A 21,679-nucleotide genomic window follows, 5' to 3' on the forward strand; every position below is an offset into this window, starting at 1 on the left:
TATTAACCAACAGCTATATTAAGGACGTGTGTGTAACCTTCAGAGATGCTGATTGCCAGACAGAGTTCTGATTTTCCTGGGCTACTTCTCAGAGACTGCAGTAAGTTCTCTGCATTTTATTTCAACAACCATTTCTTGCCTGGAAGTAGGCAGAAAGCAGAAGGTAACTGGGGCACCCTCAGATATTTTCAAAACGTGGACCGTGTCTTAGGAGTGGGACTGGGCACCACTGAAAGAGCCTGGCCCTGTCTTCATTGCATCACATCAGGTCAAGCTAGATTCTCCGTGACCTGTTGTATTCCTTTCCAATGAAGCCTACTTAAATCCTTTTGCCTGTTTTTGTTTGCTTGTTTCTATGTGTGGTCTGTCGTTTTGTTTTTCCCCACACTTATTTCTCTGTAGCAGTGAGGAGACCTCCTTGCCCATTTCTAATCAAGCTGACGTTTGCAGCAGCGAGCCTGACAGCAGGACGCAGCAAGGTGAGCAGAAAGACCGCCAGAACTGCTTCCCTGCAGAAAGCCACACCCGGATTCCACCAACAGCCAGGAACCGTGCCCGTGCAGACCCAGGTGAACAGCAGCCCCGGCAGCCCAGCCACACTTCAGAGCCGGACACACGCCCGCCCGCCTCGGACAGCGGCAGACCACGCAGCGGCTCCACCGCCGGCCCGCGAGATAGCACCACTTCCCCCGCCCCGCAGCGCCCCCGGCACCCGCCACGCCCCGCTCCCCCCCCGCCGGAGCGCTTGGTGAGGCCTTGCGCACTTCCGGCTCTCGCCGGGCCTGCTTCCGGTGTCCGCCCTCCAGCTCCTCCCGCCACCGCCGCGATGCTGCTGCTGTGGCGGTCGCGCTGCTTGGGCCGGGCGCTGGGCCGCTCGGTGCGCACCCTCCGGCAGGTACGGCCCGGCGCGGCCCGCCCGCGGGGAGGGCGAGGGGCGGGCTGCCGCGGCACTTGGGCGGGCGGGCTCGGCGGCGCCAAGGACACCGGGACGCGCCCGGCTCGGCCCCGCCACCGCCGCTCCAGGGCGGGGGCACCGCGGGTGGCGCGGCCGCAGTGTTGAGTCCCGGCGGCGGGGCGGGCTGTCCGCCGTGGCGGAGGCTCCGTGACTGTGAGGGAGCCCTCGGCTCGGCCGCTCCCCTCGGCTCTTCCCTTCTGGCGCTTCCCTTCCTCCCTCCGCGATTCCCTTCTTCTTTGGTGCGGGAATTGCAGGTGGGCTGTTGGCTGTGCCCGGAGTTATGCACACGGATACACGTGTGTACGGTGCACCGTAAGCGGTTTGTAACTGCGTGTGTATGGTTATGTTCGTAACCGTGCTGGTGTATTTGTGGTGACACATTACTTACCGTGCTTGTTTAAGTGGTGTTTTAATAATAGTTATTTTTTTTATCAGCAGTTATGGTGCTGTGTAATTATGCAGAACAGGGAGGAGAGGCAGATGGAGAATACAGACTTTTTCAAAACCAGTTTGCATGGAGAGAGTCCACAGCTAAACAGCAAGTGGGCAGTGAGTTGTGGTTAGCCTGCTTGAGGTGGAGAAAAAGTGGTAAGCTGAGAGGTGAAGGAGGTAGTAGCAGCTTGACATCTCTTGGAGTAGGGAAGTGGGGAGTAAGTGCTGATGTGGAGATAACATGGGGCTTGGGGGAACTGTAGAAAGGAATGCTGGAGTGTGGCAGGCCTCTGCTGGGAGAAGTGAAAACAACAGACGTGGACAAAATTCAGAAGTGTCCAGCTGAATAGAAGAACGGTGAAGTCAGCAAGAAACAGCATGCGAAGGGAGGGGACAGCTGGGTTTAATGCTTAGGAAGAAGGAGGGGTCTGTGTTCATACATCAAGTAGAAATCACGCAGGTGCCACTGAGGCTCCTGCCCCAACAAGTCAGATGCGGTGGCAGAAGGGTGAGCCAAGGCAGTCCCAGGAGGACCAAGAGGTTCTGAAGAGGGATGATGTGATGGGCAGCTGTCATTCATTCACACTTTGGCGGTGAAGTCCTCGTGTTTCTCTGGGGAAGAGTTTGTTAAGAACTTCCTCCCTCGCTGATCCCCTCCACATGCTACAAGAGCTGTCAGCCTGTTGTCTTAGTAACTGTATCCCGTACCCACTGTGAATTGTTATCTCTCCTATCTTTGCATCTGCCTTGCTGTGCTATATATAATTGTGTTAAAGACACACGGTGGGTTTTCTGTGTACAGCGTTGCTTTGCATCCATCCTTGCTAGTAAAGCAGCAGCCACAATGCTTTGCAGAAGCCATGGCTGGCAAAATGATTGCTGCTGTCAGAGCTGCTCAGCACTAGGTCTCACTGTGGCTCTGTGCAATGGGCTTCATGCTCCTGTTGAAGTAGGGTCCTGCCCCGACCTGCTCCCTGTTTCCACCACTGCAGAAGAGGTTTGCAGGCATGCAGGCTGTTGTCTTAGCAGACATACACTATAGTTGATTTATGTGTGTGGTGACCTGCTAGAAGGTGACAGCTCCTTGAAGGTGTAGCCTGAGTTGCCACATGGTGGGGTCACTTTCACATAACAGCAGCATGAAAACAATTCTGAGAAGTCATGTGTAACTGGGGGAAAGTTTTAATCACTTGTGTGAGTCAGTAGCAAATTAGAACAAGACTTGCTTCTCCAAAGGAACACTGCTTCTTTACACTGACCCAGGATGCTAACAGCAGCTGGTGAAACCTACAGTTTTCCTATTTTACCAAAGATCTGACACGTGACACACGTAGCCAGGTGATTTCAGGAACAGGTACAATCACAGCGATTCCCAATCCCTTTTTTCCTCTGAAGGAAATAAGCCCACGGGGCATCTCTCAGAGCTGCATGTGCTGGCACACTGTGGTTAGGGGTGGGTGCACAGCAGTTCTGCAGAGCACAAGGCAGAGAGCATCTCAGTGTCTTTCTTTACAGCTTCTCAGACCGGTAGAGCTCTTCTCTCACTTCTTGCCTAGGGCAAAGCGAAGCGATGCCATTTTTTCTTTATTTTGCAGCATCTGTAGCACACAGGCTTGGCCCTTCTCCTGGAAGAGAGCTGCAGATTTGTTTTCTCACAGCCATTTACTTTAGCACAGACCTTTTAAACTTGTTTTTTTTTAACCTTATACTAAGACCTTTACACTGGTTCTGTACTTTTTCTTAATGAATTACTGGGATGCTTGGATTACCTTTACAACTTTATAGAGTACCCAGGAAAACATTAAAGGACAGAGGGGAGCTCATATTCCTTGATATTTTATTTGAGATTAACTTCAGTATTATGTGAGACATTACAGAAATTGAAGAGGACTTGACCAGCGCAGGTGCTGGCACGTACTGAGGATCGTGGTGCTTTAGGCACACAACCAGATGGAGTTAGCAGGAGGTTTGTCTTAGTGATCCTGGCTTAGAACTGTCTCTGCATGAACTGTATCAATGCTAGCAGTGCTGAGCTGAGGCTAAGCTGTGTAGCGCTCAGGATGGTGCAACACCTCTCTCTTCCTTCTCCACATGCCCTGCTGGTTTTGCAGAATCTCATGTCTAGGATGTTGGGCCCAAGGTGGGCTGCTGCATGGAGTGGTGCTGCAGCTGATGGGCTCTGCCAGATCCCAGCTGGCACAGCAGCCAGGCTGTGCATCCTCAGCACAGCTGATTTGCAGCCATGTCGAGCTGCCCATAGACAATTGAATTGACTGCACATTAATATCTGGGAAGCCAAACCCGTCCTTGAGTTTGGATAATTGATCTGCCAAGGGGCCAATTTCAGAACCGTTAAATAGTTTTGATGATGCGAGGTGTCTGTTGAAGGTACTTTAGCATGTTATACCACCCAGTCCTGTAGCTGATAAGACACAGGATTAAATATCTCTTTGGTCCCTAATGTTTCTGCTGTCTGTGACGCACATCTACAGAAGTTATTTTGGTATTCAACTGTATCCCATTTTTCTTGCTCTGGTGATACTGAAGTTGGGGTTTCTACATAAACCTCCATCCTGAAACAGACGTTCTGAATGACATCTGATTTTTACCTTCGGTATTTGCTGCTGGATTAGGATGCTTTGAGCTGTTTAAACCATCGTCAATCACATTTCAGTCGTGAGTATAGTGGTATTTTCCTATAGATTGTGAAGAATGTTTTGGTTCTCCAGATCTGCAGGTTTGGTGCCAGTGAAAGGTGGGTCAATGATTACTGGGTATGAAGCAAAAGGTCACAAGGAGGTGGAGTCCCCAGCTCACTGTAGGCAGAAGGAGTTAGGCTGTCGAGGAAAATTCTGACCTTCTGGAGTTCAAAGACCCTATAGCCTTGAACAACCAAGAAAACGGTGCTAAGTGCTAGGTTCTGTGACTGTGGGACTGGTGGAGCCCTTCTGGTCCAGGTCTCTTAGGAAAACCAAAGCTCCTCTAGGTTGGGGCTGCCTTTTTGCAGTACTGACATTCTTCTCTCTGACAGGGCAACTGTACTCTGGCAAGGCGCTCCCTGTCTGGTAAGTCTTATGTTTTGTATTTAACTTCAAGTTAATCTAGGCAGAGGTGCTTATCTATTGATAATTGGATTTATTAAGAGTTATTTCTATCAATCATACAATGAAGAAACGTGTGCCCATATGAGTGCCTCTCTTGCCTAGTGTAAATGCCACCCAATGCATCCACCCAAGGTAGAGATTTCTCAGTAGCAGTGCTGTATTTCAAGCATTGTAATGCTTACAACATTTGCTGTTGCAGAGACCAGCTCTCTGATAAACTGCTTTGAAAATTTGGGTGAATGTTAACTGAAATGTCAGAGTGAATATGACCACAAAGTCGTCTGGTGTTTAAACTGCGTTTTCTCAGAGCTGTGCTACCTTTGTATGGGATTACATCACTTCCCTTTGAGTCTGCTTTGAGAAATGTGTTAAATCTGCTTATCTTTCCTGGCTATAGAATTCCAGTGTTATTAGCTTTCAGTAGGGGATGGTATCAATATTGTATTACCTTTCTTAAAGATCAAGTGGATAAATGCTGCTTCTTTTTGGTGTTGTGTAATTGAGATAATTACATTCTATAATTGCTATACTGGTTCTCTTTAAGATCAGTCTGGAAATAGGTCCAGTGCCCTGAAAGAGGCAAAGGACAGGAGTTCAGTAAGTAATAAGAATTGCTGTGTCAGGGCATGTGAGCAGTGTGGCAAGGGGTCACTGATGCCTAGAAAACCCTGAGAAGCTGTGCAAGTATCTTCCCCATTTTGAATTATGAAGCAGACTTGTTCTTGGGTCAGTGGGTGAAGAGAGAAGAGGGGTGGCAGTGACTCACTGCTCTGCCCTGTACCCCATTTTGAAGGCATTTTTCCTCCTTACTGTTCCATGCAATTGTGAGAGTTCTAGAGAGCACCTCTTAGGGGATTGCCACTTTCTCCTGCTAGGAATCCCTTTGTGTTGGTGGGGAGAGCTCACCAGCAACTGAGGTTTTAGCAGTCCTGAGGACTGGGTGATGTTCCTGTGGGTAACAGCTTTCTCATTCACAGGTGTGGCTGGCAGCCAGGGACTGGCCTACATTGACAGCAGGAAGCTCATGTAAGTATCCGTAGGAGAGCTGTGATATGCAGGGGATCTAACCGTGATAACATTTGGAAGCTGGAAAGCAGAATAAAGTCAGCTGTCAGAAAATCTTTGTGCATTTCTGAGGAGCATGGAGGGGAAAAAAAAAAAATTGGGTTCTCTGGCTTTTGCAGGTCAGGAACTTTGTATGTTTCAATAAAATAAGGTCTGTCTGGAACCAGATGTCAAGGCAGGATGGGCAGGAATGAAGAGAGCAGTGGTTAATCAATTTCTTCCCACTGTTCTTATGATTGTGAATGCTCTATGGTAGCCTCCCAGTAGGATTTCTGATGGACACATGAAGAGGTGGTCTCCTGCAGGAGGAGTGGGATGGCTCGGGGAGCTCTTGTTCGTATGACAAGGTCTGCATTGCTGAGATGGTCTCATCATTTCCACAAATACTTTTTTTTTTTTAACCTTAAGAGTGCATCCAAGAGCTTGATAGACTGGTCTGCTTGCACCAAACAGCCTGTGTTAGAGGAAATGCTAAAGCACATTTGCTTCAAGTTTCCAAATATAGTATCCACAGGTATAAAAAACATCTGTGCCAGCTCCCTGTGAAGAGGAATGGTGGAGGGAAGCAGTTGTCTCTTGAATGCTTTGCCGTTGCCATTTTATGGTGCTTTCTCTTCAGACTTTTTTTAGAGGTAAAAAATGGTTCCTGTGATCACATCCTAGGCGTGCAGTAGGCTGAGCAGGTCAACCTTTTACCAGTATTTAAAACACAGCAGATATGTTGGGATGTCTCTGTAAATTAAAATTCTGTAGATGTCACTTCACGCTGATTTTCTGAGAGCACTACTGAATTGTTTCCATGCTTCTTGGTTGGATTTTTGCCCCTTGATCAGGTAAGTGGGAGTCCTTTTGAACCAATACATTTGAACAGCTGAGCAGCCTTCAGATTAGTTAAACAAGCAAATGTAAATTTTGTGCTTGAGACTGGTGCTGGCAGCTTCCACAGGAACTTGCTGCTTATTCTGTGTTCATATCTTATTTTCTTTCTCTCTGCAGAGTAAATAGCTCCAGTGTCTTCACTGTCCGTTACTTCAGAACCACAGCAGTACATAGTAAGTAAAGAGGCAGGAGTCAGTGGGGTGACTCTCATGTTACCTGTTGCTGTTCTAACAACAGCTGAAGCTGCCTTTTCCACCCTTGGTCTAAATTCATTGCTGTCACACTTGATTGGGCACGGAGCCCTAAAGATTTTGTCTGCTTCTTCTGTCACATTGTGACTTACAACTTACAGTCAGGTGAGATTTTCTCTCATGTTCAAATCTCAATCGTTACTGAAGCAAGGAGAAGGTCAGCTGGCTTGAGTGTTTGTGCACTCACTCTCCTGGAGTCCTGGCGACAAGAATGAAGAGGTGCCAAAAGTTCTGAGCTCTGAATGTGTTCAAGTCTATCTGTCTGTCTCTGTCACAGGGGATGACGTGGTTACGGTGAACACCCCAGCTTTTGCAGAGTCAGTCACAGAAGGAGATGTCAGGTGGGAGAAAGGTAAATAGTTGCCTCTTCCCTGCGATTCTCAGTACCATTTCTTCTGCACTGGACAGCTCAGGGATGGACTGTAGTTAACTGGCTGACCATTTTATATTCTTCAGTCTGTGACAAACAAGGCAGTTAAGGTTAATTACAGTTCTCCTGCGGAGTAAGGATTGCGATTACTGCTTCAGTTCCTCTGTCCTGAGTAATGTTGGATGAAGAGAGATGTTTAAACTGGAATTGGACTCTATGCGGTAGATAGTTTGAGTTACACTTTTCTTTAGAATACGTGGAAAACTGGGGTGAAAAAATTCTGGGTTAGTGGGAAACTGCTGTGGGTTAAGAGGGGAGGCTGGAGCACACCTCCTTCCTCACAGTGGTCTTCATATCTATCATTCAGCTGTTGGAGACACAGTGGCGGAAGATGAAGTGGTGTGTGAGATTGAAACAGACAAGGTAGGAGTTCTCTGGACCAAAACGTTTTCTGGTTCTCTAGTGAGTACCTTGTGTGGCTCCTCTCCAGCTGAGCCTGCACATCCTGCCTGTCTCTCTTGCTCCCTTCACAGGGACAGACTTTTCTCCATTTACTATGAAAGCAGGCTATACCTGAAGTGAGAATTGCTTGATAATTCCTTCCTTCCTCATACACTTGATTAAGAGTCAGAGGAGCTGATGTTTGTAGGATCTGTAATTTCACTCCCTCCTGTTAGGGTGCTGTCACCTTGGAAACCTGTCTGTGTTTGAACAGGAGAAATCTGCAGAGCAATTTGGTATCTTCAGGCTATTTTAAATTTAACCATTAAGTTTACCCCTTAAAATACTCTTAGGCTTTGAAGCTTGTGCTGAAACTCCCTGCCAAGTTCTTTTTCCAGTGTTGTTGTCAGGAAGATGCTGGCAGTAGGTCAGTTCTGCATTGTACCTTGAAGCAGGAAGATCAGACTGTATGATCTACTATCAGCATCTTCCACACTTCTAAGTGTTGGCACAAAACCCTGCTGGAGGGCATGCAAACTGGTGGAAATGGTGCAGGACAGAGCTGCTCTCTGTGCCGGACTACAATGCATGTGCCTATTGGCATCTTTGCTTGGGCACTCGTTCCTCATCCAGTATTTGGGAGAATTTAAAGACTTTCCTTTTTACAGACATCATTGCAAGTTCCAGCCCCAGCAGCTGGTGTGATTGAAGCCCTTTTGGTACCTGATGGTGGCAGAGTGGAAGGGGGGACACCTCTGTTCAAACTCAGGAAAACTGGAGGTAAGTTTGGGGTTTAACTTGCACTTACCTTCCCATTTCAACCAGTTTTTTGGGTGGTGGTTTTTTTTTTTTTTTTTTTTTTTTAAAACAGTGATGTGCTGAAGAAAAAAAAAAACAGACAAATGTAATTGCAGTCTTTCTGAGAGGGAAACTTGCCTTTTCCTTATTCTGGAGGAGACTGCAGTACTAAGCTAAAATTATCCGAGAATTCCCCTCACATACCTCCATTCTTCACCCTCTTTACTCTCCAGTCTTCTGCACAGTGAGGAGATCTAGGGTGTTGATGAGATGAAACACCATGGGATCTACATGGGGTGGCTCCTATCAGTTTATTAGTGTAGAGTGTATAAAGGCAAAATGCTAGAGGATTGACTTCTGTCAGGTTGGTTCAGCTCAGAGGTCCCTGGCAGTAGAAGCTGTGGTTGCTCTTATAATAATTGTTCTTCCTTTTCTTTTAGCTGCTCCTGCCAAGGCCAAACCAGCAGCAGCCCCTCCTCCTCCTCCTGCAACACCTGAACCTGTAGCTGCAGCTCCTCCTCCTCCTGCTGCAGCACCAATTCCAACCACAATGCCACCAGTGCCACCTGTGTCAGCTCAGCCCATTGACAGCAAACCAGGTGAGGCAAGAGCCACTTCCTCTTATTTTAAGGCCTCTTTTCCATGGGGAGTGTTGGTAAAGTTAAAGCCAACAAACTGGCTGTATAGTGGAGGCCTGTCTGGAGAACTCAGCTGTCCCTGAGGCTGCCCAGCCAATGCAAGGCTGCTTAGGCACCCTAAGCAAGTGGCTTGAACAGGCCTTCTGTCTCTCAGGCATTGCCCTCAGCCCCTGGTTTTCCTTTTTGACTGATGTCTTCTTTACTCCTCAGTGTCTGCAGTGAAGCCGGCTGCAGCTCCAGTGGCAGCCCCTCCTGGGGAGCCAGTGCCCAGCAAAGGTGCCAGATCTGAGCATAGGGTAAGCTGTGGGAATAGGGGCCTTGCTGGTTCTTCTCTTGCCGGGTGATGACTTGTTTTGGCATAACCTGTGAACTTGCTGAATGAATCTGAATATATCTGTTCACGTTCAACTTGTCAGGGTTGTGACAGATTGGGAAATGCTTTACATGAGATGACCACTTGGAGGTGGCATGAAGAGAGCCAGGTCTGATCTCATGTTGGTCTTTTCTAGGCAAAAATCTTGTCCTCAGCTCTGCTGACTGAGCACAGACAGCTCCACGTGATCTGCCTGGTCTGTGCACAACCAGGGCACCTCAGCTGGGCGCTACAGCTATCTCGTACCTTCTTAAGAAAACTTGATGGAGCAGTCTGCTTTCACAGCTGTTTTGCTGCTCTTATACTAGCCTTATGCTGGAAATTTGACTGTACTTGGCATTTCTGAGAAACGGGCAGGTCAGAGCAGTTCTACTGTGATGCATTTCAATTCTGCAGTTCAAATGAACTTTTAATCAAGCTGGGCGACCGATTTCTCAGCTTGCTGTGCTCCTTCTTCAAGGAAACCTGAGGTGAAAACCTTGGACGTTTTACTGGTCAACCAGATAGCAAGAAGGGCCTTATTTGTTTCTTGTGTGTTTTGCCTCTTGTGTGAACTTGAGGCAGCTTCTGCTTATTTCTTTATAATTTTCAGGTGAAAATGAATAGGATGCGTCAGCGTATCGCCCAGCGGCTGAAGGAGGCTCAGAACACTTGTGCCATGCTGACCACTTTCAATGAGATCGATATGAGGTGAGGAGCAGACCTGTTGTTTTTAACCTTTGCTAGTAGAAATACATGAGGGCAGTCATCTTTAAATAGCAGCTGAGACCATGCTGATTGCATTTGGAAAGGCTAACAGTGTCTTCTGGCACCTCTTCCTTAGACTTTTCCCCGACCTGTGCGTTTTCATCTGGGCTATGCTGGTGTTGCAGCAGGAAGTGTGCATAGCTTCCTGCTGGACTTTGATTCCTCTGGAATCATCTATTGCTTGTTAAAGGGGCAGCCCAGTTCCTCATCTATGTGGTTCGTAGTGGAGGACTAGTAGATGTTGAACAGATGAGCATGAGTGAATGCTATCAACTGGACAGTGGCTATTAGGAGACACCAAAAGCACCTGCCAGGTTACTGCTTTTGCAGGTGGGCATATTTGGCCACCCATGAGGTAGTTCCCCAGAGCTTCTCACATGAGCATTGCACCCGTCTGCAGCCCTTGTTGTGAGATGGTTCAGCTTTCCAGAACAGACCGAGGTCCTTCTCCCTCCCCTCTTGGCAGGTGGGGGTCTTCTTACTCAAGTGCTTGCATGGACTGAGCACTCTAATGGCTTTGGAAGGTGGGCAGCTTATGTTACAGTGCATTAGGGGGAAATTGTGCCCAAATCAAATTGCCTTTTGAAATCCTATTCCACTCCTTAAGACAAAACATGTAAATATTTGGGTCTCAAAACAATAAGGTTGGCAAAATAGTCTTGATTGGAGGGGAAGTGCTTCAGAGTTATCTCCTCTCTGAGGTTCATTGAGGTGTCGCTTTACGCTGGCCTCGGGCTCTCATTGCATCTGGTAATCTGGTTTGGATTGATTGCTGTGCTGACGACTCAAGAGGGTCTGAGCTTGGGCCTCCTGCTTCCCGTTGGGGGTCAGCATCTGAAAGGAGTAAGCCGTAATGAGTCACTTTCATAGCAAACCTTGTCCTCATTGCTGCAGTCCTTGTGTCTTGGGAGGCACTAATGTCTTTGGGCAGTAATCCTAGCCCTAAACAAGGTTAGGTGCAGGAAAACAAACACTCTAAACCACAGAGACCCCTGCTCCTTGCTGACACCGTCTCTTCAAAGACTTAAGGTCTCTGGAATCAGGAGAGATGAATCAAGCAATTCCACAGCATCTGTATTATCCTAGAGTAGGCAGAGCTCATTTCTTTTTGTAAACATTCTCATCTCTGATAATCATAAGCAGGGAGGGAACAGGAGTTACCTGCTTGAAGGCTGTGGCAGAGCTGGCACTTGGCTTCATAGCATCTGGGAACAATTCTTTCATATTCATTCAATTCCCAAAGTCAAAGAGTGGGGCTTCAGAGGTGTCATTGCACTGGCTAGTACTGGGCTTGTGCAGTGGTTGAAGTCTTCTATCTCTATCATTACCTGCATCTTTTCTTCTTTTGGCATTTTTTTCCTGTGTTTTTCATTCTTCCAGGTCAGCCCAGATGCATCTGGATTTGCTTTCTGCAGTGCCACACTGCAGTGGTGGCTCCAGAGTTTCTGCATAAGTATTTTCAGCTTTATCAGGTCTAAGCAGGAAATATGCCACGCCACATCTTGCTTTTGTGCCTGGCAGCACAAGCCTTGTAAACCTATCCTGTTGAGGTTAGGGTCCAGAAGCAGTTCCCGTTAGATCTTTTGGCAGGGGCTTTGGAGCAACCATCAGCCCATTTCACCTACACCTCCTAAAGGATTTTTCAGGACGCTGGAAGTTTGCCAGTTGGTAGTGCAAGTTTGCAGTCCTTGGGATGGCACTGAGATCTGTTACAGAGTGAGGAAATGGCTTTTTCCTGGACTCCCTGCTGACCACTGTCGTAACATGTTTTGCAGCAACATCCGGGAGATGAGAGCTGTACACAAGGATCCTTTCATGAAAAAGCACAACCTGAAATTAGGTTTCATGTCAGCTTTTGTGAAAGCTTCAGCTTTCGCTCTGCAGGACCAGCCTGTTGTGAATGCAGGTGAGTGGTGATCCTCACTGTGAGTCGCATATCTTACCAGTGAATGTGCCAGAGTGGGCAAAAAGCAGGTGGCCCAGTCCAAGGCAGGGCTGTTGGCATGGATAAGCAAGTCAAATACAAGATGAAGAGAGGACAAAGTCCTTCAGGCTGTTGCTGATGTTGCTAATGCCACTTACGTAGGTAAAGTACATGTTGCCAAACGTCCTATTAGCAAGGGTTGCTGGGGCTGGGGCTGTGAGTGCTAGATGTCTTAGCCCAAAGAAAGCTGAGCCTGCTGCTTGGTGTAGTTGCTGTAGGTGCAGTGCAGTTCCTGGTGAGTGTCAGAGGTGTTTGCTCAAACCCAGAGGAGGAGAATAATCAAGGCAATGTCTGAGTGGCACTGACCTCTATGTGCTATGATTCCTTTCTGTATATCCTGATACTTCTCCCATGGAAGCAGTGAGGACACACTTTCTATAGTTAAGCAAGTTGTTGTTATTATTTGTGGCTATTTCTGGCCTGTTAAGCTTTTGATCTTTGGGTACTGCATGTGTAACGTGCCTTTTTCTTTTCTTTTTTTTTTTTTTTTTCTTTTAGTAATTGATGACACGACCAAAGAGATTGTGTACAGGGACTATGTGGACATCAGTGTAGCTGTAGCAACTCCCCGGGTAGGTACCTTAGATGCTCTGCGCATGGTTCCTGTAGCCTTGGGTCTGGGATGGTCATATGCTTTGAGCCAACACAGCTTGCAGCAGAATCGTACTGATGGGACTGCTTATCTAGATGAGAACATCTGATGTATTGTGGACTGCTGAGGTGGGTTCTGGGAGAAGGTGGAGGACAAAGAACATTTTGCCACTGTGCTTAAATGTGTAGTAACAGGGTCAATAAAGATCTTGGTGGTGGTCGAATAGAGCCAAGTTAGAGAAACATGTTTTTCTTGCATTTGTGAGAATATGGTATGGACACTAAAAGCTTTGTATGTTCTGACTAACTCTGCTGTTTTGTCCCACCATTTCTGTAAATCATATTCCTGCTCAAAACGGAAAAAGGTGTTCCTGCAGAAGGAAGAGTATGGGATGGAACTCATGCTGAATTAGTTCTTTCCATTGTAAGACAGAGGTCTGGCCAGGACTGAAGTTCTGTCATTGCTCTCAAAGTCTAGGGGAGCTCCCACATGTAAGGACTCTGTTCTTCTCACAGAGAAAGAGATGACAGCTGCCCAGTGCCTCACTCACTGTGGTGGATGTGGCCTGGGGATACGGACAGTCCTGGCTGAATTTATATGACGGGTTTATAGGCAAAGACAACGTTTCATTCACTGTACAGGGCCTTTGTGGGTGCCATGCCAGGTTTTCTGGCAGGCTGACAGAATGTGAGGCAGCTGTGCCAAGCACCTGCTGTGGGCTGAGCAGGAGGCAGGAGTGGTGCTGGGTTGGGCCAGGCTCCTGCCCAATAGTGGTTATCTACTTGTCACTGCCATTAATCTGCTGATTGTGCACTTTGCTTCTTCCTAGGGTCTTGTGGTCCCTGTCGTTAGGAATGTAGAAAATATGAACTTTGCTGACATAGAGCGAGCTATCTATGAGTTGGGGGAAAAGGTAAGGAAAGCTGGAGGTGTTCTTGGAAAAGATTGGGAGGGTGCTGGATAGGCATGAATTGATTTGATCCCCTTGTGGCATCGTCTCTGACCTCTGACACATGGAGTTATGTTGTAGGGAACGATCCAGTTACAGCTGTAGCTGTGCCCATGGCTTACAGGACAGACCTATCTACTTGTTGCCCTTCCAGAAGACTTCCCACTATGTATTAGTGATATGCTGTGTCTTCACCATTCCTTTTGGAGGCCAAGGCTGAACTGCCCTGGGATAAGTCCCTCTTATCTGTTTCCTGCACAAGCAGGATTTGGAATCAAAGGCAAAAAAAGTCTTCCGCAAAGACAGCAAATATTTGAGTCTTAAAACAGAATGTGTTTTCAAGTAATTGATGCTGGTTTTCAGTTGAACAAATAAGTGAAGCTCTGGCCATCAGCATTTGTTGAGAGGCTGAACGTTCAAACCCTTGTCCTTTGTCATTTGTGGTCTGAGTGGCTTTCTGAGACCTTACCTTTCCTCTAGGCACGGAAGAATGAACTGGCTATCGAAGACATGGATGGTGGCACTTTCACAATCAGCAATGGAGGGGTTTTCGGGTCACTCTTTGGGACACCTATCATCAACCCACCGCAGTCTGCTATCTTAGGCATGCATGCCATCTTTGACAGGCCTGTGGCTGTGGGAGGCAAGGTAAGTGGAGCTGCACAGGAGATTTCAGTGAGTAGAGAGGAGTGCTCCGTGGGATGAGGATCATGCCCGGTACACTGTTTCTAGGGAGGGTGATGTCGCTTTCTGAAAGGCTTCACTGTGAAGGAGGAGCAGAGACTAAAAGATGAAAAGGCAACTTTGCTGGCACTGGTACTTGCCTGAGATGTGCAGAGAGCCTTGCCCGAATCGAAAGGGACGCAGCTGAATAAGTGCTAGGGTGTGGAAAGGAGGAAGGGGCTGTAGTCTCTGTGATAGAGAGCAGCTCCAGAGAAGGGACCAAGCGTTGTGCAGTGCAGGCTAAGCTAGTGCTGGTGCCTGGGTTGAATGAGCGGGTGTGAATTGTGCCATGCGGTGTTCCGAGCCCCTGATTCAGGACAGGAGAATGCCAGGTCTTCCCTAGATTGAGAGGAGGGTATCCTGCAGGCAGCAGGGCTGAGCTCGCTAATACCCGTCTTGTTCTCCCCCTTCAGATCGAGATCCGGCCCATGATGTACGTGGCACTGACCTACGATCACCGGCTGATTGATGGCAGAGAGGCAGTGACTTTCCTGCGCAAGATCAAGGCAGCGGTGGAGGATCCCCGCGTGCTGCTACTCGACCTGTAGAGCAGTCACACCCCCCACACAACCCACCCAGGGCATAGACGCAGCACCAGCAGGGGCGCAACGCAGGGCATTCAGGGACTGGCTGGGGTCATTCCAGTCTCCCTCCCACCCCTGAGATCAGAGATGTCCCAGAGGGAACTGGGAGGATAGCTCCTACCTCCTTTCCTGTTCTGTTTAACGGATGGTTCAGCCTCTCACTAGGATTGCCGTGCAGTGGGCTGACTGCTGAACGGCACTGCCTTTTTGGAGCCATCTGTGTGGCATCCTCTCCCTCACGGCACCAAACTCTCACCTCTAGCTTGTCCAATACCACTGGAAAGTGCTTGCTGCTGCTGTGCTAGGGTATCCTTTCCTGCCACTCCAGGGTGGGTTCAGCTTTATTTCCTAGCATTGAGGTTCTGGGAGGGGAGGGAGAGGAAAGGCTACTGTTCTGTCCCCGTTTTGCTTGAAAATATATCACATTCGTCTGCCTTGCAAGGGCAGCCTGGGTTCCCCCAGGCCAATTGCAGCAGAGTTTTTGATCAGAGCAGTGCTGAGGTAGGTGTTGTGCCCCTGGCAGTGCTCTAATTACACTCCCTCCACGGACTGGAATGCAGTGGTTGCATCTCCCCTGCTTTTCCTTGGAGATCGTCTGTCTCTCTCTAGCCTGGCCACTGAGACATGAATGTTCCTGGCCAAGTAGGCAGAGCCCATGATCCCTGTGGAGGCAGCACTGTTCCTGGGGATGGGAGGCCACCCTTTCACCATGACATGCCCAACACTAGGCTAAGAAACAGCCCGCAGCAGCTGTCCTTGAATCACAGCGTACTGATGGATGGGTCTGCGTGTGAGGGCTTGGCCTGCTACCAGCAGAGAGCTGGGGGGGGAAGGGAGGGCTGGTCTGCAAGTGTAATGTATATCCCAGCCCAAGGCTGCTGGTTTTGGGGGGAGGGGGGACAGTCCTTAATCTGATAGCGCACACATGTTAATGGGGAGTGAGGGGGTTGCTAGTGCCTGCAGAGTCTATTACTCTTACCCTCTACACTGAACTTGTAACTAAAATATTTAACACAGCGGATTTTAAATGAAATAAAACTGGTCAACAACTGCAAGGTGGGCTGTGTTTGGGGAGGTAGTTCCTGAGAGAGGCCTTGGGCATTGGCAGCCTCTGTAGCACAGCATGAACAGCCCGTTCTCTGGGAGTGAGAGGAAGGGAACTGGAGCTGGGTCTTTCCGTGGTGATAGTAAATGGAAGTTTCTCTGGCTCTGAACTCTCCTGTTCTCAAATCCTCTGGCATAGAACTGTCTCTTACCAGAAAATACGAGAAAGCATCTTTTTCCATATTTCTTTGTCTATTGACAGCAAAGAAATCCCAGCATTTTCTAAGTGGTGTGATGGCCAAGAATGAGAACTGGGACAAGCTCTCAGTATGGTTCTGGAACCAGGTTGGTTTTCCTTGGTAGAACAGGGGTTGTAAATTGTGGAAGTGAGAAAAAGGGTGTTAATGGTTGCGCAGGCAAGAAATGTAAACTGAAAGTTGTTTCTCGTTATGGGCACTGAGAGCATTTCTCCAAGGAGCTGTCTGTCTTGGAACATTAAGAAACCATTCCTGGATTGTGGTAGGGGTTTCCCATCTCTGACATAAGCTTCAGAGAATGGTTTGCCTTTACCAGCTATGAGTAAAGGCAGTCTCTTCTGAGAGAAAACTATTGCATGCACAGCTGCATTGCTGATGAGAGAATTTTCTAGTACTTGTTTCTACTGCTTCCTGGCAGCTAAGGAGAAATAGATGTGTGGCATCAGCTTTCCTTTGTGCCTGACTGAGATAGCTTAGGAGAGGAGAGAAGGGGGGGAGGAAAAACCCAAACCCTATGCTATGAGAAGACCAGCGTGGTCAGCTGCTGTTGCAAAAATAAACGGAGTGAAAGAGAAGGTTCTGATTTTAAAAACGCTTCCCATGCACCTTCAGAATACAGCAGGGCATCCGTACCTGTGTACATGAAGCTGTATTCTGTTTAGAGTGTAGCCTTTGAACCACGCAGGCTCTTACACCAATCCAGGGCAACCTGGTTGATTGAGTCTGCCTCGCTTGCTGTAGGAGGCTCGAGCAGCTGCTGTGCTTGGAGCTTCGTTTTCTGTGACCCTTCTGGGTGACTGCGAAGGTGCTGCGTGGCACAAGGGTGCTGGGGCAGAGGTGCCAGCTGTGGGGTCGGTGCTGCTGAGCCCCGCTGCATCGCAGCACTCCAGCCGCGTCGCTGCAGCAGGAGCTCAGCTTCTCCCGGACTCTGCTTCCCTCTGGTGGCCAAGCCCTGCTGCTGCCGCCAAGATGAGAGGGGCTGGGAGAGGAGCGGGGTGTTGCAGCTGGCGACAGCCAGGGTCGGAACCAGCAGCCGCAGCAGTGCTTCACTGCTGTCAGGAGCTCATTAGTACTGGGGAAGCTTGGGCAGTGGGAGGTTACTGGGATAGGAGGATCAGAAGTACACTCCTGACGATGCTAGATACTCCTTCGGCCCAGAGGTACTGTGATTCTCAACAAGTCAAGCTGTGCTAATTCTCATCAGTCATCATAAAATCATAGAACAGTTTGGGTTGAGTGCTGACTCAGAAACAGAAGGACACTTCTGCAAGCAGTCACATGTGGTTTATTCTTTTCACAGAGCTGGGAGTAGAAGAGCCAGGGGCTCCATCCCACCCCTGATCTGCAGCAGGCATTACCACACACATGCAGCTGGTGAATGGCACAGAGCACAGGCTCGGGCACCAGCCAGCAGAGTCCCAGGGAGACACAACTGGAAGCCACAAAAAATAACAGGGACATCAACTGCAGTAGCAGCAGAAATAAAACCAGAGGGAAGAAACCCCATGGCACTGTGCTAAGCAGTGGGCCATGGCCTCTCCTCAGTGGCTGAAAAGGGTGGTTTAGGGTACAGACTCCATACCAAGCAGAGGGGTCCTAATGGAAGAACCCTCAGCCTCCCCTTGAAGATGCTAGCAAGCGTAGGCAGCAACAGAAGATTTGTGGCCACAAAACCTAGTATGTGCCCTCCCCCTTTACAAGCAGGCCTCCCACCACTGCAGGCAGAAGAGCCAAGTGGGTTCACAGGCTTTGGGTAGGACGCAGCCCCTCGAGCTCCCCTGCTTAGCCCACCAGCTTGCTCCAAGAGATGGTGCTGAAGAAAGAGTGGGACTTGAGCTTGGAGATTCCACCTCCTCCTGCACCCAAACGCTGTTTGGGGTTGTGCTGCAGGAGCTGCAGAGAAACATAGGAGATTAGCTGGGGAAGATGGGTGCACTGGGAAAGCTGCCTAGGCTTGACTTGGCTCTTCAGCCTTTACCTGAGTAAGTAGTGATGTAGCTGCCAGGCTGAGACCCTCGGGCAGAAGTAGCTGTGTGTGAGGGTAGATCCCTGTTGGATGGCTTTGGAACAGTGGCTGTAGGAGGCAGAGGGTGACAGTGAGCAGCTGCACTGATCAGAACAGTAACATCCTGCTGAGCCTTCAGTACCACCCACTCCCATCCCAGCGTGGCAGGTTAAAATCCAAGGCTCTCAGCTCACAGGGCACTAGGAACCACACTCCTGGAACACTGCAGCATGGGGCCAGTGCTGGAATGCAGCCCCTTGCGCTGCTGTGTCCCGTGTGCCCCATCCCAGTGCTGCACTGCCCCACTGCTTCTTACCACTCCAGTCAGCAGCTCATACAGCAGTGACCCAAAGCTCCAGCAGTCCGCCGCTTCAGTCGGCTCTGCGATGCCCCCCACTTCTGCAGAAAGAGCCAGTGAGGGATTTGGGCTGGCAGTGAGGAGCTGGGCCTGGGCAGCAGCCCCGAGGCTGTTACACGGTAGGCCAGCAAGCAGCTGGCCTTCCCCCTGATCAGTAGCACTGGGCAGAGGATGTGAGCCTTACCTGGGGCACTGTACAGCTGCTCCAGTGCTTGGCTGCAGTACTGTGGCTCTACCTCTGTCCACTGGCCAAAGAAGGTGAGACGGATGTGACCTGAAGGCCAGCACCAAAGAGGTTAAGACAAAACTGGCAGAGTACAAAGCCAAGGCCCAGCCACTCAGCTGGCAATAAGCCCTTACTGGGGACAGCTGGGACACACGGCCTCTGCTGTGCCCTGAGTGCAGGGACACTGAGCATCCCCTGCTGAGAGCAGGCTGCTTAGATGGGGGCCAGTCCATGGACCTCGGAGCAGGCAGCAGTGAGGAGCACAGCAGAAGAGGAAGGCTGACTTTCCCCTTGCAAAATTCTGATTTTTGCTCCTAAGCATTTTGTGGCTCTTCAGTTTGCCTCAAACTTTTCCAGCTGCCCAGGGAGGTACCCATGGCTTGAAGCAAATGGCAGGCTAAAGGAACCCTGGGTCACAAGTACAACCTGGGTAAAAGGGCAGTTCCACCAACCTCAAATACTGCTCAGCTGCTCCCAACTTCCCTGTGCCAGGATTTCCCAGGCAGACAGGTCCACACAGGAGCAGAAGCAGCATATTCCTGCGGCCATGTTCCCTCTAGACACACCTCTCATAATAACCTCTTGGAAGTCTCAGATCATGCTTTCAGGCTCAGACAAACCTCCCCATCTTCCCACCACAACAGGCTCAGGAAGCCCGAGACTCCTGGCAATTGGGTGAGCAGCCATCTTCCAGCCCAGTGGCCAGCCTCCACCTACCAGCTGTATCCAGCAGCAGGTTCCTGGGATTGAGGTCCCGGCACAACACGCCCTGTTGGTGAAGCCCCTCTAAAGCCAAGAGGATTTCTGCTGCCCACATCTGCACCTGCTCCTCCTTCACAGCCCAGGCCGTGCGGCCGTGCCCCCAGGCGGCTGGAGCCCTGCGGAGTCCCGATGGGGCTGGAGCACAACCACGGGTCAGACTGGCAGTCTGGCCACTGAGAGCCCTGGGCTCATGCTGAGCTGTTCTTGCCAACATGCAGCCCTTGGCCTCGCCAGTGGTCACAGAGTTCTGGGGGTGGAAGACCAGACCCTGCTCACAGAGGCTGGGGCTGGGAGTGAATGCAGCTTGGTTGGAGGAGCCCTGGCTGCTCCCTTTGGTGCTGTCCTCGCTGTTCTCTCCCCCATGGCCCTGCAGGGCTGGGGGGACTGCAGTACACAGGGAACCAGAACTGGGGGAAGGGCCCTGCTGAGAGCAGTACTTGGCACGCAGGTGGGACCACAGTGTCTCTCCTGGAAAGCAAAGAAGAAGAAGTGATGGGGCACAAAGCAAGACAGGTACCACACCACGCACCCCATCATCTCCCCATCTGCCATCCCCTCTCTTTGGTCTGATCTCAAACCCATTGCGTAGCCTCTTCATCTCTAACCATACATCCTCCTGAGAAGGGCTGCGCCAGCAGATAAGGCAGACCTAACCCACGGAGACGCAGCTGATGCATTAAGGCTGGGGAAGGAGCGGGAGGCAGCGCTGCACTCACCCTGCACGTGCTCCAGGTGCAGGAAGATGGAGTCCTCACTTGCGTAGTAGCACAGCAGCTTCACCATAAAGGGGACGCCGTGTGGGATGATGGTCTGGCGCGTGCGGGTCTCCACGAAGGACTTGGGGAGGCTCTGAGGAGGTAGAGTACAGGTCACTGGGGGTTACAGGTGGAAGGTGTGAGCTTCCCAGGCCGTCAGGACAGGACCCAGCCAAGAGGGCTGTGGCAGTGTGCCAAAGTCCTTTATTTATAGGGGACTATTGTGTTCCAAGGGTGCTGGAAGTGCCCGCCAGCTGCGCTGGACACACCATGCGTGTGACCCACCACTGCTTTCAGGGCAGAACGCGAGGCGAAGCCTGGGCCACCGTCGCAAGGCTAAGGCCCAGTGGAGAAGCAAACAGATGAAGAGGACCTCCTCCCTCCTGCTCACAGGAGGCGGCTGAGAGGGGCAAGCGGACAACTGCAGATCAGGAAGGCTCCAGAGGAGGCTCCTCGAGCCGCTCTTTGCTGAGCCGCACGACAAAGGAGCTGAGAAGCACCGACCACTCGGCCCTACGTGCTGCAGGACCCCGGGCCACTACGGGATGGAGGCGGAGGACGCCCGGAGCCGTTACCCACCTTCAGGATGAAGGTCCTGCCGGTTGCCGGGTCCTGCACCACCTGCACCTGCGGGAAGCGTACGGCACCGTTCAGACGCGGTGACCGCTCGCACCCAGAGCCACCAGGGCGGGCCGGGGCCCCCCGTACCCCTCTCGCGCTCCGGCCTCACCTTGTCGATGAGCGCCAGCACCCGGCACCGCCGCAGGTTGTCCACCGCCGAGCGCAGCGTCCTGACGGGCCGCAGGCGGAGGCTGCTGTACCCCTGCGGGCGGGGAGAACCGGGGTGAGGGACCCACCACCACGCGTCACCCGGACGGGGACGAGGGCGCGGCCCCCGCTCGGGGCTCACCGTGCCGCCGGGGCTGCCATCGCCCAGCGCCCGCTGCAGGTGGCAGGTGAAGATCTCCTCGGCGCGCCGCAGGTACTGCGTGATCTTCCGCTTCACGGCCTCGCGCCGCTCCCGGTTGGGTTCCACTGAGGGCGGAGGGCGGTGTGAGAGGGCGGCGACCCCGCCCGGACCCTCCGGACTCCGCACCGCGCCCCCTCCCCCCCGCGCCCGCACCCACGCCCCTCACCCTGCACGCCGCGCAGTAGCACGTCCACGCCGTTCTGGTAGTGGTTGAAGGCCTCCTCGTAGTCCTCGCTGACGTCTCGCTCCAGCGCCAGCCGCAGCTGCCGCGCCGCCTCCACCAGGTAGTCCCGGCCCGGCCGGCTCATGGGGCCCGGGGGCGCGGGGCCGCGGCGCGGGGCTCGGGCATCCTCCTACCCCCCGCCCCGCCCCGCCGGGGCTGCGCGCGGCCGCCTCGGGATCCGCGTTCGGCAGGAG

General features: G+C 51.0%; 2 protein-coding genes across 3 annotated transcripts; one reads left to right on the plus strand and one right to left on the minus strand.

Annotated features, from left to right (window-relative positions):
* Positions 1-761: 761 nt before the first annotated feature.
* On the plus strand, positions 762-16,709 carry DLST (dihydrolipoamide S-succinyltransferase). The gene is made up of 15 exons (XM_048948724.1): positions 762-895; positions 4,419-4,452; positions 5,469-5,517; positions 6,553-6,608; positions 6,964-7,038; positions 7,424-7,479; positions 8,166-8,277; positions 8,736-8,894; positions 9,144-9,229; positions 9,899-9,996; positions 11,829-11,959; positions 12,536-12,609; positions 13,459-13,542; positions 14,059-14,226; positions 14,715-16,709. Exons 1-15 carry the CDS (start codon positions 827-829, stop codon positions 14,847-14,849), a joined length of 1,386 nt encoding a protein of 461 aa, XP_048804681.1. The 5' UTR covers positions 762-826; the 3' UTR covers positions 14,850-16,709.
* Positions 16,710-17,294: 585 nt separating this feature from the next.
* RPS6KL1 (ribosomal protein S6 kinase like 1) lies at positions 17,295-21,645 on the minus strand. Of its 2 annotated transcripts, XM_048948073.1 has the most exons (11): positions 21,429-21,645; positions 21,203-21,327; positions 21,023-21,115; positions 20,872-20,919; positions 20,254-20,386; positions 19,814-20,005; positions 19,493-19,672; positions 18,734-18,823; positions 18,508-18,590; positions 18,165-18,260; positions 17,295-18,079 (listed from the first exon to the last, which is right to left on the minus strand). In XM_048948073.1, exons 1-11 carry the CDS (start codon positions 21,568-21,570, stop codon positions 17,969-17,971), a joined length of 1,293 nt encoding a protein of 430 aa, XP_048804030.1. In that variant the 5' UTR covers positions 21,571-21,645; the 3' UTR covers positions 17,295-17,968. The 2 variants fall into 2 exon arrangements, with proteins under 2 accessions (XP_048804030.1, XP_048804029.1); XM_048948072.1 differs by having other exon boundaries at positions 17,301-18,079; positions 19,493-20,005.
* Positions 21,646-21,679: the final 34 nt, after the last annotated feature.

This window comes from Lagopus muta, chromosome 6, assembly GCF_023343835.1.
Source record: "Lagopus muta isolate bLagMut1 chromosome 6, bLagMut1 primary, whole genome shotgun sequence".
Classification (NCBI taxonomy): domain Eukaryota; kingdom Metazoa; phylum Chordata; class Aves; order Galliformes; family Phasianidae; genus Lagopus; species Lagopus muta.

Excerpts from the sequence above, each read along its gene's own strand:
- RPS6KL1 (XM_048948072.1), bottom strand. The coding sequence starts at position 21,570 with ATGAGCCGGCCGGGCCGGGACTACCTGGTGGAGGCGGCGCGGCAGCTG. Across the intron at positions 18,824-19,492 it reads CCTGCTGCTGGATACAGCTG|GTCACATCCGTCTCACCTTC; the intron begins GTAGGTGGAGGC and ends GCTGGCCTTCAG. Across the intron at positions 18,261-18,507 it reads ATGAGCTGCTGACTGGAGTG|CCACTGTTCCAAAGCCATCC; the intron begins GTAAGAAGCAGT and ends TGCCTCCTACAG.
- DLST (XM_048948724.1), top strand. The coding sequence starts at position 827 with ATGCTGCTGCTGTGGCGGTCGCGCTGCTTGGGCCGGGCGCTGGGCCGC. Across the intron at positions 7,480-8,165 it reads GTGAGATTGAAACAGACAAG|ACATCATTGCAAGTTCCAGC; the intron begins GTAGGAGTTCTC and ends TCCTTTTTACAG. Across the intron at positions 14,227-14,714 it reads CTGTGGCTGTGGGAGGCAAG|ATCGAGATCCGGCCCATGAT; the intron begins GTAAGTGGAGCT and ends CTCCCCCTTCAG.